This window comes from Ascaphus truei, chromosome 4, assembly GCF_040206685.1.
Source record: "Ascaphus truei isolate aAscTru1 chromosome 4, aAscTru1.hap1, whole genome shotgun sequence".
NCBI lineage: Eukaryota > Metazoa > Chordata > Amphibia > Anura > Ascaphidae > Ascaphus > Ascaphus truei.
In genome coordinates, this window is record NC_134486.1 from 415,878,568 (window position 1) to 415,893,358 (window position 14,791).

General features: G+C 55.1%; 1 protein-coding gene across 1 annotated transcript; it reads left to right on the forward strand.

Annotated features, from left to right (window-relative positions):
- The first annotated feature begins 4,735 nt into the window (after nt 1-4,735).
- LOC142493972 (alpha-1,6-mannosyl-glycoprotein 2-beta-N-acetylglucosaminyltransferase-like) lies at nt 4,736-12,838 on the forward strand. Its single transcript, XM_075598797.1, has one exon. The coding sequence runs from the start codon at nt 4,984-4,986 to the stop codon at nt 6,262-6,264; it is 1,281 nt and encodes a 426-aa protein (XP_075454912.1). The 5' UTR covers nt 4,736-4,983; the 3' UTR covers nt 6,265-12,838.
- The last annotated feature ends 1,953 nt before the right edge of the window (nt 12,839-14,791 follow it).

Genomic DNA, 14,791 nt, shown 5'->3' on the forward strand with positions numbered 1-14,791 from the left:
CCCCTCACACAGACGCTGCGCTCCCCTCACACTGTGCCCCTCACACAGACACGGTGCTCCCCTCACACTGTGCCCCTCACACAGACACGGTGCTCCCTCACACTGTGCCCCTCACACAGACACTGCGCTCCCTCACACTGCGCCCCTCACACAGACACTGCGCTCCCTCACACAGACACTGCGCCCCTCACACTGTGCCCCTCACACAGACACTGTGCCCCTCACACTGTGCCCCTCACACAGACACTGCGCTCCCTCACACTGTGCCCCTCACACAGACACTACGCTCCCTCACACTGTGCTCCTTCACACTGTGCCCCTCACACAGACACTGCGCTCCCTCACACTGTGCCCCTCACACAGACACTGCGCTCCCTCACACTGCGCTCCCTCACACAGACACTGCGCCCCTCACACTGTGCCCCTCACACAGACACTGCGCTCCCTCACACTGTGCCCCTCACACAGACACTTCGCTCCCTCACACTGTGCCCCTCACACAGACACTGCGCTCCCTCACACAGACACTGCGCTCTTTCACACTGTGCCCCTCACACAGACTCTGTGCTCCTTCACACTGTGCCCCTCACACAGACACTGCGCTCCCTCACACTGTGCCCCTCATAGACACTGCGCTCCCTCACACTGTGCTCCTCACACTGTGCCCCTCACACAGACACAGCAACTCCCTCACACTGCGCTCCCTCACACTGTGCCCCTCACATTGTGCCCCTCACACAGACACTGTGCCCCTCACACTGTGCCCCTCACACAGACACTGCGCTCCCTCACACTGTGCCCCTCACACGGACACTGTGCCCCTCACACAGACACTGTGCTCCCTCACACTGTGCCCCTCACACAGAAACGGTGCTCCCCTCACACTGTGCCCCTCACACAGACACTGTGCTCCCTCACACTGTGCTCCTCACACTGACACTGCGCTCCCTCACACTGTGCCCCTCACACAGACACTGTGCCCCTCACACAGCCACTGTGCCCCTCACACAGACACTGCGCTCCCTCACACAGACACTGTGCCCCTCACACAGACACTGTGCCCCTCACAGACACTGTGCCCCTCACACAGACACTGTGCCCCTCACACAGACACTGTGCCCCTCACACAGACACTGTGCCCCTCACACAGACACTGTGCCCCTCACACAGACACTGCGCCCCTCACACCGCGCCCCCTTACACTGCTCCCCTCATACAGACACTGTGCCCCTCACACAGACACTGTGCCCCTCACACAGACACTGCTCCCCTCACACCGCGCCTCCTTACACTGCTCCCCTCACACAGACACTGCGCTCCCTCACACAGACACTGCGCTCCCTCACACAGACACTGCGACCCTCACACAGACACTGCGCCCCTCACACAGACACTGTGCCCCCTCACACTGCGCCCCTCACACAGACACTGCGCCCCTCACACAGACACTGCGCCCCTCACACAGACACTGCGCCCCTCACACAGACACTGCGCCCCTCACACAGACACTGCGCCCCTCACACAGACACTGCGCCCCTCACACAGACACTGCGCCCCTCACACTGCTCCCCTCACACAGACACGGCGCTCCTCACACTGCGCCCCTCACACAGACACTCCGCCCCTCACACAGACACTGCGCCCCTCACAGACACTGCGCTCCCTCACACAGACACTGCGCTCCCTCACACTGTGCCCCTAACACAGACACTGTGCTCCTTCACACTGTGCCCCTCACACAGACACTGCGCTCCCTCACACTGTGCCCCTCACACAGACACTGCGCTCCCTCACACTGCGCCCCTCACACAGACACTGCACTCCCTCACACTGTGCCCCTCACACTGTGCCCCTCACACAGACACTGCGCTCCCTCACACTGTGACCCTCACACAGACACTGTGACCCTCACACAGACACTGTGCCCCTCACACAGACACTGTGCCCCTCACACAGACACTGTGCCCCTCACACAGACGCTGCGCTCCCCTCACACTGTGCCCCTCACACAGACACGGTGCTCCCCTCACACTGTGCCCCTCACACAGACACGGTGCTCCCTCACACTGTGCCCCTCACACAGACACTGCGCTCCCTCACACTGCGCCCCTCACACAGACACTGCGCTCCCTCACACAGACACTGCGCCCCTCACACTGTGCCCCTCACACAGACACTGTGCCCCTCACACTGTGCCCCTCACACAGACACTGCGCTCCCTCACACTGTGCCCCTCACACAGACACTACGCTCCCTCACACTGTGCTCCTTCACACTGTGCCCCTCACACAGACACTGCGCTCCCTCACACTGCGCTCCCTCACACAGACACTGCGCCCCTCACACTGTGCCCCTCACACAGACACTGCGCTCCCTCACACTGTGCCCCTCACACAGACACTGCGCTCCCTCACACAGACACTGCGCTCTTTCACACTGTGCCCCTCACACAGACTCTGTGCTCCTTCACACTGTGCCCCTCACACAGACACTGCGCTCCCTCACACTGTGCCCCTCACACAGACACTGCGCTCCCTCACACTGCGCCCCTCACACAGACACTGCACTCCCTCACACTGTGCCCCTCACACTGTGCCCCTCACACAGAGACTGTGCCCCTCACACAGACACTGTGCCCCTCACACAGACACTGTGCCCCTCACACAGACACTGTGCTCCCTCACACTGTGCCCCTCACACTGTGCCCCTCACACAGACACAGTGCCCCTCACACTGTGCCCCTCACACAGACACTGTGCCCCTCACACTGTGCCCCTCACACTGTGCCCCTCACACAGACACTGTGCTCCCTCACACTGTGCCCCTCACACAGACACTGTGCCCCTCACACAGACACTGCTCCCCTCACACAGACACTGTGCCCCTCACACTGTGCCCCTCACACAGACACTGCGCTCCCTCACACTGTGACCCTCACACAGACACTGTGCCCCTCACACTGTGCCCCTCACACAGACACTGCGCTCCCTCACATTGTGCCCCTCACACAGACACTGCGCTCCCTCACACTGTGCCCCTCACACAGACATTGTGCCCCTCACACAGACATTGTGCCCCTCACACAGACACTGTGCTCCCTCACACTGTGCCCCTCACACAGACACTGCGCTCCCTCACACTGTGCCCCTCACACAGACACTGTGCCCCTCACACAGACACTGTGCCCCTCACACAGACACTGTGCCCCTCACACAGACACTGCTCCCCTCACACTGTGCCCCTCACACAGACACTGTGCCCCTCACACTGTGCCCCTCACACAGACACTGCTCCCTCACACTGTGACCCTCACACTGTGCCCCTCACACAGACACTGCGCTCCCTCACACTGTGCCCCTCACACAGACACTGTGCCCCTCACACAGACACTGTGCCCCTCACACAGACACTGCTCCCCTCACACTGTGCCCCTCACACAGACACTGTGCCCCTCACACTGTGCCCCTCACACAGACACTGCTCCCTCACACTGTGACCCTCACACAGACACTGCGCTCCCTCATACTGTGCCCCTCACACTGAGCCCCTCACACAGACACTGTGCCCCTCACATTGTGCCCCTCACACAGACACTGTGCCCCTCACACTGAGCCCCTCACACAGACACTGCGCTCCCTCACACAGACACTGCGCTCCCTCACACTGTGCCCCTCACACAGACACTGCGCTCCCTCACACTGTGACCCTCACACAGACACTGCGCTCCCTCACATTGTGCCCCTCACACAGACACTGCGCTTCCTCACACTGTGCACCTCACACAGACACTGTGCCGCTCACACTGTGCCCCTCACACAGACACTGCGCTCCCTCACACTGTGCCCCTCACACAGACACTGTGCCCCTCACACAGACACTGCGCTCCCTCACACTGCGCCCCTCACACAGACACTGCGCCCCTCACACCGTGCCCCTCACACAGACACTGTGCCCCTCACACACTGCTCCGCTCACACAGACACTGCTCCCCTCACACAGACACTGCTCCCCTCACACAGACACTGCGCCCCTCACACAGACACTGCGCCCCTCACACAGACACTGCGCACCTCATACTTCTGTTCAACACCTGTTCTACAGCACGTATGGGCAGCCTTGCCCTTACCAAACATGGCCGACGCGGCTTCCACCTGACGTCACCCTGCAGGCTCTCCCCCAATTGGTCAGCTGAAGCCGGGAGAGGGTTGGGGAGAGCTGTCGAGAGACGCCGCTTTCCTCCGATTGGTTAAGGGGCGGGGACGTCACGGGCGGACGCTGGGGCAGAGGGTGACGTCCTCTCGCCCGGTTCAGTTACCTGGAGGAGCCCGGAGAGGCAAGAGCTGCCCACCCAAGTGAGGGGGAGAGAGCAGGGGGTCCCGGAACTGAGCCGCACACCCTGTGAGGGGCAGTACAGGGGGAGAGAGCAGGAGCTGCCCACCCACCCACCCTGTGAGGGGCAGTACAGGGGGAGAGACCAGGAGCTGCCCGCCCACCCACTTACCCTGTGAGGGGCAGTACAGGAGGTCCCGGGGCTGAACTGCCAACCCTGTTGCTGTAGGGCAATTAGAGTCTGAAAGGGGGTAATTGAAAAGGCTGAGTTTTGAAAGGGGCAGTTAGGAGGTGGAGATTGGAGGGGAGGGCAATAATATGAGATTGAGTAAGGGGGGGTCAGTTAGGAGGTGGAGATTGGAGGGGAGGGCAATAATATGAGATTGAGTAAGGGGGGGCAGTTAGGAGGTGGAGATTGGAGGGGAGGGCAATAATATGAGATTGAGTAAGGGGGGGTCAGTTAGGAGGTGGAGATTGGAGGGGAGGGCAATAATATGAGATTGAGTAAGGGGGGGCAGAGAAGGCAGGGCAGGAAAATGCTAGGGCTCGCAGTGGGTCATTTGGAGAGCGGGTGGGGGAGCTAGGAGGCATTTCGCGTATTACTGCGCAGGACACTTGTGTTGATCGGCTCGGGGGTAATTAGTGGCTGTGACCATGCGGCTGACGTTACACAAGAAGAAGATCGCTGCCTTGCTGCTGCTCCTAGGTGTGCTGCTCAGTGCCTGCCTGCTCCTCTACACTTCCTCCGCCCCCGATCAGGGTGGGTCTGAGCCTTTACCCCCGGCCTCGCTCCCCAGTCAGAGGATGAACCCCTCTGGCTTTCAGCTGCCCAGCGGCTCCCCGCTGCAGATGAGACTGGACGCTTACCGCAACAACCTGCGGCAGCCGGTGCTGAACGCTGAGCACTTTCCAGGTCGCCCCCAGTTGGTTGTGGTGGTGCAGGTGCGGGGAGGTCCAGGCAGCGGCCCCCGCCTGCGTCTGCTCGCCGATTCCCTCCGGGCAGCTGGCCCAGGGGCCACCGGCCGCCTCCTGCTAGTGCTGAGCATGGAGAAGCCCTGCCCTGAGGCTACCGATGCCATGCACTCCATTGACTTTTGCCGGGTGCTGCCCATATACTTCCCGTACAGCCTGAGCTTTTACCCTGACGAATACCCAGGGGCAGACCCTGCCGACTGCCCGCGGGACTTGTCTCGGGAATCGGCCCTCCAGAGGGGCTGCAAGAACGCCGAGTACCCGGACATCCACGGGCACTACCGGGAAGCAGCCTTCGCTCTGGACAAGCACCATTGGTGGTGGAAGCTTCACTTCACGTGGGAGAGGCTGCGGGAGGTAAGTGGACACCGAGAGCAGGTGCTGTTCCTTGAGGAGGGCAGCTACCTTCTCCCTGACTGGTTGCACATGCTGCGGCTCATGCAGAAGCAGTGCCGCGAGGAGGGATGTCAGCTCCTGAGCCTGGGGGGCACTGCCAGCCCTGAACCGTCACCAGACCCTCAACATGCGGAAGTGAATGGCTGGGTGGCACCCAAGCACCGGTCTGCAGTGGCCATGCCCAGAGAGCTCTACTACCAACTGATGGGCTGCCTGGCCGAATTCTGCACCTACGACGATTACAACTGGGACTGGAGTCTGCAGTATGTGTCCGCCTCCTGCCTCGCCCACCCACTGAAGGTGCTGTCTGCCAGCCTGCCCCGAGTGCTCACGCTGCCCGCCAAGGCGGAAGAAGGCGGGTGCGGGCGCACAGGCCCCTGCGCCAGCACGGAAGCCGCCGCTCAAGCGCTCAGGGCACAGGTCAGGGAGCTGAGTGGGCGACTCTTCCCAAAAACCCTGACCATCGCCAGCCTTCAACAAGAAGTCCATAACCCTCCACAGACTAAGAATGGAGGGTGGGGGGACATCAGAGACCATGCCCTGTGCCAGTCTTATGCCAGGCTGTGAAGTGCCAACTTGTCCTTTACTCCCACACTTCCTGGTTGTGTTTGAGACGGGGGCTGCCACCCATCCTTCCTCTCCCCCAGGGTGTCTGACCGGGGGCTGCCACCCATCCTTCCGCTCCCCCGGGGTGTCTGAACGGGGGCTGCCACCCATCCTTCCTCTCCCCCAGGGTGTCTGACCGGGGGCTGCCACCCATCCTTCCGCTCACCCGGGATGTCTCAACGGGGGCTGCCACCCATCCTTCCCCTCCCCCGGGATGTCTGACCGGGGGCTGCCACCCATCCTTCCCCTCCCCCGGGATGTCTGACCGGGGGCTGCCACCCATCCTTCCGCTCACCCGGGATGTCTGAACGGGGGCTGCCACCCATCCTTCCGCTCACCCGGGATGTCTCAACGGGGGCTGCCACCCATCCTTCCGCTCCCCCGGGATGTCTGACCGGGGGCTGCCACCCATCCTTCCGCTCCCCCGGGATGTCTGAACGGGGGCTGCCACCCATCCTTCCGCTCACCCGGGATGTCTGAACGGGGGCTTCCACCCATCCTCCCGCCCCCCCGGGATGTCTGAACGGGGGCTGCCACCCATCCTTCCGCTCCCCCGGGGTGTCTGAACGGGGGCTGCCACCCATCCTTCCGCTCCCCCGGGATGTCTGACCGGGGGCTGCCAACCATCCTTCCCCTCCCCTGGGATGTCTGACCGGGGGCTGCCAACCATCCTTCCCCTCCCCCGGGATGTCTGACCGGGGGCTGCCACCCATCCTCCCGCTCCCCCGGGATGTCTGACCGGGGGCTGCCACCCATCCTTCCCCTCCCCCGGGATGTCTGAACGGGGGCTGCCACCCATCCTTCCGCTCCCCCGGGATGCCTGACCGGGGGCTGCCACCCATCCTTCCGCTCCCCCAGGGTGTCTGACCGGGGGCTGCCACCCATCCTCCCGCTCCCCCGGGGTGTCTGACCGGGGGCTGCAACCCATCCTTCGGCTCCCCCGGGGTGTCTAACCGGGGGCTGCTACCCATCCTTCCGCTCCCCCGGGGTATCTGACCGGGGGCTGCCACCATCCTTCCTCTCCCCGGGGTGTCTGTATCGTGACCTAAATTCTCAGGATTTGTAGAAACATCTTTGTTAAAATTTCTGCAAAATATTAACTTCACTTCCACCTAAATTGCTGCTTTTTGACATCAGCTGCAGCAGGGCGGCCAACACCCAGTCCTCAAGGGCCACCAACAGGTCAGGTTTTCAGGATATCTCTGGCTCCGTTAGAATGACTGCACCAGCTGTGCTGAAGCAGGGATATCCTTAATCCCTGACCTACAGTACAGTATAGTGCGTGTGCGCTGGGATGGTTCTGGAAGCGCACCGTTACTTCATGTTGATGCCTTAGGGATGGAAATGACTTTTTTCACATGGTTTCAGGGCGCCAAGCGAAGTATTACAGTCAGGTTTTTGCTTTGTTCCGGCAGTTTCTGCGATTGGAAGTATTTGCATTGATGTGATTGGGGCTGTTTGCATATTTGGGGCAAACCCTTGCACAGCAGTCGGTCATTACGGGATTCCCCCCCTCTCACTTGCCGGTCTCGGCAAAGTGTTGTGTATCCGGGGAATATATCATTGTTTTTAACTCGTTGCCAAGACTTTGATTCCTGAACCAGCGTCCAACAGAAGCCGAGAACCCAAATCCACTGACCAAAGATGACTGTGAAAGCATATTCCTGTGCCTTATACCTCTGCACTGACAGGCTGTGTGTGTGTGTGGAATATATATATTTGGGCCAAGCCATTTTACACTGATTTGTATGCTTCTTTTAACCCCTTCACTTCCAGAGGGGGTCTGCATTCATTTATAGAGGGGTCCCCAATGTATTATTCTGCGTTGTATTGCAGGCCTCCTGGCAGTGAATTGGTTAACCCGACTGAGCCTGATGAACCACTCACAGGGGTGACAAACTCCTGTCCTCAAGGGCCAACAGGTCAGGTTTTCAGGATATCCCTGCTTCAGCACAAGTGGCTCAGTCAAACATTGAGCCAAGTGTGCTGAAGCAGGGATATCCTGAAGACCTGTCGTGGCCCTTGGACGGGAGTTGGGGTGGCCAACTCCAGTCCTCAAGGGCCACCAACAGGTCTACCACAGCCACTGATTTAAGCCACCTGTGCTGAAGCAGCAATATCCTTAAAACCTGACCTGTTGGTGGCCCTTGACTGGGGTTGGCCACCCTCCACACTAGCCCATCTCTGTGAAGAGGCTGGTCGTTCAGATCGGGAAAGTGTGTGTCGGGTCATTTTTATACCGTGCCGGGAACAGGTTACTAGAGGGGAAATGTCGCTCTACAGTTTGCCCAGCAGCCAAAGAAAACCTGTCCCCGAAAATGCTGAAGTATCTAATACTGCTGGGGGGCTCCTAACCCCTGTGTGGGCTCCCAGCAGTGCGGGGGTTACATAGCGACATGGCTGGCACTATGATAACAGGTCTGGCCTGTACTGTAGCCTTTTTTTGTTTTGTTTAATCACCAAATATGTGTCTTTCGTACGTAAACCAAATACTTGCCGACTCCCTGTTACCGGACCAAAGGTCACTCGAAATCGCTTCCCTTTTTATTTTAATTCCTGTAGAAATCTGGAAACTCGCGACACTTTTTGTGAGTCGAAATGAAAGGTGAACGCCGGCGGATTTTCCGTGATCTTTCCGCGGCTGGAATAGATAAGTCCGCCGCACACTGATCTCTAGGACAGTCGCCACATCTACAATGAGTTTAAAAATGTCGTGTTCCCAATGTTCCTGCCCCTTTATTCCCACCCTAACCTTTTTATTTAAGTGGTGTTGGGGAGGATTTATGTGAAATGCTCAGCACTTGTATCTCGGCAGAATTCACTGCTTAGTCACAATAATAACTACGTGCTGAATGACACCCAAAATACCAACATTTTTTAAATTATATATCCATTTAATAGGATTAGAAACATGCTGCTAAACCCGGGGATCTCAACTCCAGTCCCCAAGGGCCAACAACCGGTCACTTTAAGGATATCCCTGCTTCAGCACACGTGGCTCAATCCAAGATTGCACCAGCTGTGCTGAAGCAGGGATATCCTGGAAACCTGAGCTGTTGGTGGGCCTTGAGAACTGGAGTTGGCCACCCACTTGCTAAACCACATGGCACACGCTGCCACATGGCATCGCGCCGTTTAGTAAATATGACCGTACCTTGGTTCCGGGTCACAGAGATGTCACAAGATATGAGTCACCGCTCGGATGTCCGTGCACAAAGACACCCGGGGATCTGTTTTCATGTTGATGCAACAAAACCGATCGCAGCCGGCAGGGAGTCCAGGTTCCTGGGGACTGTGCGTGGGAACGCTGCTCTCCGGGAATGAAACGGGTGTTCACAGCGTCTCCCGTGGGAGCTCGCTTACAATGTGTCGCCCCGTCTGCTCTCGGGCCTCTGCCTTATTGTGCTTTACCCGCTCTCGCCCGCGGGCAGAATGGGGAATGGGTCAGTCCGCAGGTGAATGAAAGTGCGCCTGTGGAGTCGGGGTGCTATGTTTGGGGCCTGGCTGCTCTGCGGGGCCCGTTAGTGACTTTTAGCTTGTTGGCTAATGCAGAGTCCTGCGATATATTGTATTAATGTGAGCGCATTCACGCGGCAATGATTGGGAGGATAAACTGACCTATGCAAATGCATGTCAGTGTTTGTTCTTTGGGTCTAAAAGGGGCAGAGACAAGGGGTTAAAAAAACAGGAATAAGGTGATTTATTTAAGCTCTCTTTTACCCCCCTTAAAATCACACGTTGTCCATATACTGTGAGATGAATGGGTTGGGGTGATATAAATAACAAGCGATGCCGGTGTCCCTCTATGTCCCAGCGGAAAGAACGGACAATGAGATGTAAATATTTCGTGAACGATTGCGTTTCCGCAGAGGGACGTATCGTGGTTGTTTCTGCAGCGTGCATCTTGTTGGCCACATTTTGCTGCGTTTGAACGTTAAAGTTAGAGATATGCCGCGCGTGCGCTCCCGGAAAGAATGCGCCCGCGCTCTTTTACCTCAAACACAACTCGTTTCCAGCTGCATTCTCTGCCCAAACCGCTTCTGATTCAGCACGGTAACATTTGCGCACTTTCTGGGAATCGTTTCACCATTAACCCATTGTGTGCCAGCGCAAACCTTTAACCCCTACACTGCCCAAAAAGCAGGCCTCGCTTTGTAACACATTGAAGATCCTCCTGGCACTGAGGGTTTCAGAAAGCCAAGCACAGGCAGGCGGGCGGCAAAGAGCGCAAGTTACTGAGGTGTGTGTGTGTGTGTGTGTGTGTGTGTGTGTGTGTGTGTGTGTGTGTGTGTGTGTGTGTGTGTGTGTGTGTGTGTGTGTGTGTGTGTGTGTGTGTGTGTGTGTGTGTGTGTGTGTGTGTGTGTAAAATGTACTTAAAGTGAAGCACTCCCTTTTCCCCACTTATCGATGCATGTACTGTACTGCAATCGCCACATACGTGCATAACTGATGTAAATAACACATGTGTAACAGGCTCTACAGTCTCCCCGCTTGCGCACAGCTTCGGTACAGTAGGGAGCCGGTATTGCTGTTCAGGACGTGCTGACAGGCGCATGCGTGAGCTGACGTTTGCCTATTGGGCGATATGTCCTTACTCGTGAGTGTCCTTAAACCGGGGTATGCCTGTATATATGTATGTATATGTGTACACACACACACACAATACTCAGTAACTTGCACTCTTTGCCCCATGCAGGCCCGCCTGACCTTGCTTGGCTTTCTGACATGGGGGATATAGTACTGCGCATACATGTGGAAAGAACAGAACCTGATGCAGTGCGCACTCACAGAACTCTTTCTTCCTTCTGCGAGGGCGCGCTGCGTCGGGTTCTGCGAGGGCGCGCTGCGTCGGGTTCTGCGAGGGCGCGCTGCGTCGGGTTCTGTTTTTGCCACATGTATGCGCAGTACTATTTCCCCCACTAAAGGGAATGTTGTATATGTGGATCCCTGGGAGTTGCTGGATTCTCATTGGATATCCGTGTTTGCCAGCTGACCGTGCGTGTGCTTTGTTGCGTGTGCGTGTGCTTTGTTGCGTGTGCGTGTGCTTTGTTGCATTGCGCACTAAACACATCTGTACTCTTACCAATGACTCCCTCTTATTTTTATTATTTTAAAAAGTGTCGTTAGCTGACATGTTGGACCGAGGTCAGGGCAGTGCGACCCAGTCCTGTTTTTTAGACGTATTGCTCAGCATGGCGGGACTTTGTCCTGTACTTTCTGGCTTGGAAAGACCGGCCTGCAAGTCCCACAATGCGTATTGGTACGAGTTAACCCCCGCCTTGCTGCCAGAGGTAACAGCTGTGTTAATTTCCCCTTTGGCAGCACCGGTATTAATACTGCAGTACCGCCCCAGGCCCAGAGAGAACACATGGCAGGGTTCTGTTAGATCCGGGGCAGCCAACTCCAGTCCTCAAGAGCTACCAACAGATCTGGTTTTCAAGATATCCCTGCTTCAGCACAGGCGGCTCAGCGTTTGACTGTAGGAAGGACACACACACACCAGCAAATAGGATCAGTTGTAATATGACCGATGATAATTTGCCGTTACCGTCTTTTTCTCGAAGTGAAAGGTTACGGAGGGTAATATTATCGTGACACGTTGTTTTTGTCTTGTTATTAATTAGTGTAATTGCTTTGCGGGCTAATGTTTATTTAAAACATTAGTCATTGTGTAGACAATCAAGGATTTCGTTTTAATGTAAGGGTTCTCAAGACCCCCGCAACAGGTCAGGATATCCCTGCTTCAGCACAGGTGGCTCAATCAGTCGCACAAAGACTGAACCACCTGTGCTGAAGCTGGGATATCCTGAAAACCTGACCTGTTGTTGGGTCTTGAGGGCTGAAATGGAGAACCACATGTTTTTAATGTGTTTTCACTGTGATGGTTTGTTTAGTGCTTGGATTTTAAACGTTGGGGCGTGTCCAGCAAAAGTGGGGCAATTCTGGGGCAAAAACCTAGCTACCGACATATCCAAGAAAAGTATCCTCTGGCTTTCCCCCCGTTGGATAAGATGCAGTTGTGTGCTCCAGAATGGCACCAGTTTTTTGCCTTGCTACATGGAGATGTGTCAGTAAAACACAGCAATAAGAGAGGGTTAATGCCCACACATCGCCACTGATTTTTTGGCCTCTTTTAACCACTGAACGGTCACTCTTGATATTTATGTAGCACCTTTTTAGATTTCAGGGAAATACTTTTAAAGCTGCCGTCCTCGACACGTGGTTTTATTTTGAGGAGGTCTAACTCTGAGAAAGTGACACCCTCTGCCTTCATTATACAATGCTTGGATACACCCCCTGCTGAAAATCCACCCGTAAATGTCTTGTTTCTGTTGTTGTCTCCTCGGTATTCGGGGCTGTGAAGCTGCGATGTAAATGTCTGTGCCTGAAGGACATGTACCTCTCTATGCAACGTCGGGAGGCTCCCGGCGTAATCACACGGGTTTCTCTAACGGGATAACAGTCATGTTTTACAATGAAAATGTTAGGATTTTACCAATTATTTTTTGTAACAATAAAAATACATTCAAATGAATGAGTGCTGGAGTCTGTGCTTCTTTTTAAATAAAGTCATGTTTAGTGTGTGTGATATAAATTATTTGTATGCATCAGAATAACGAGTGTCCCACAGCAGGACGGAAACGTTGGATATTCTGCTGGTGCAATATATACCCCTTTCTGATCACTATTAGGCAGAGTCTTCATCGATACTGGTATCTAATCTATATTGGACCAATGTAACCCAGTAACAGTGATGTGCCATGGGTTAAATTTGTTTGTTATCACAGTCCAGGGCGAGCATATAAGAAAGGAGAGACAAAAACAGCCAACTTTAAGGGTAGATGTATTATGATGGTGGGTAGGTATCAGGTCTGTGTCTTGGCTCTATGTTCTGCCTACTCACAAGATAGAGGAGATTATCAGACACACAAACTGGCAACCTGTAGCCTGGAACTCAGGACAAACGGTAACTCCCGGTGGTGCCATGTGGGTGTACCTCGGTATTAAGAGTAATAGCTCCATAGCGCAGATCAATATGTACTTGTTTTTCTAAACGCCACTGGTGGAAGTCAGTCTGTAGCAGATTTGCTTCACTACAAATTCATACTTTAACTCTGCTCTTTTTCTTGCCAAGTAGAGTTACTCCACCTCTAATAAACAGACGCAAGTCACTCCCATGCCACCTCTTCTCTGTCATGGACTCCCTCTTTTGGCCTCTGCTTCCACTTTGCCAGCTGAGGATGATGTAATCTGCAGAGAAATTCCTTCAGTCCCTTCCACACCTCTCCTTCCTAATCCCCCTCCTTCCACACCTCTCCTCCTTCCTAATCCCCCTCCTTCCACACCTCTCCTTCCTAATCCCCCTCCTTCCACACCTCTCCTTCCTAAACCCCCGCCTTCCACACCTCTCCTTCCTAATCCCTCTCTTTCCTAATCCCCCTCCTTCCACACATCTCCTTCCTCCCACACCTCTCCTTCCTAAACCCCCTCCTTCCACACCTCTTTCTTAATCCCTCTCCTTCCTAATCCCCCTCCTTCCACACCTCTCCTTCCTAATCCCCCTCCTTCCACACCTCTCCTTCCTAATCCTCCTCCTTCCACACCTCACACACTTCTCCTTCCTAATCCCCCTCCTTCCACACCTCTCCTCCTTCCTAATCCCCCTCCTTCCACACCTCTCCTCCTTCCTAATCCCCTTCCTCCCACACCTCTCCTCCTATCTAATCCCCCTCCTTCCACACCTATACTATCTAATCCCCCTCCTACACCTCTCCTTCCTATTCTCCCTTTCTCTACATTGGTTCATTTTCCCCAGGTAGAGGAAGAAGTGTCTCACCTGTTCTGCTCCTGCACCACATGCAGCCTCCTCTCCCTTTCCTCCCTGGCCCACATCCTCACTAATATCTTTAAGTCCCCCCTTTGGGCACATTTAGTTCTCTTATAAAGCACCGTGTTGTCCGACCTATTCTCAAATTATCTAGTAGACGAGGTTGAAAAAAGACGTACGTCCATCAAGTTCAACCTACGCTAAATTTAGACAACAGATACTTTATCCTATATCTATACTTATTGATCCAGAGGAAGGCAAACAAGAACCCCAGAGTCATATCATCCAATGATATCTCATAAGGGGAAAAATAAATTCCTTCCTGACTCCAAGAATTGGCAATCAGATTAATCCCTGGATCAAAATCATTCCCATGTTTACTTATTTGGTATATCCCTGTATACCTTTCCTTTCTAAAAAAAGATGTTCAACCTTTTTTGAACAAATCTATTGTATCTGCCATCACAGTCTCCATGGGTAATGAATCCCACACTGTAACTGCCCTTACTGTAAAGAACCCTTTCCTTTGTTGCTGGCGAAATCTCCTTTCCTCCAACCTTAAGGGATGGCCCGAGTCCTTTGTACTGCCCGTGGGATGAATAGTTCTTTTGAAAGCTCCTTGTATTGTCCCCGAATATATTTGTTTATAGTTATAATATC

What these genes read in the sequence shown, in the direction of transcription:
- LOC142493972 (XM_075598797.1), top strand. Translation starts at nt 4,984, where the DNA reads ATGCGGCTGACGTTACACAAGAAGAAGATCGCTGCCTTGCTGCTGCTC.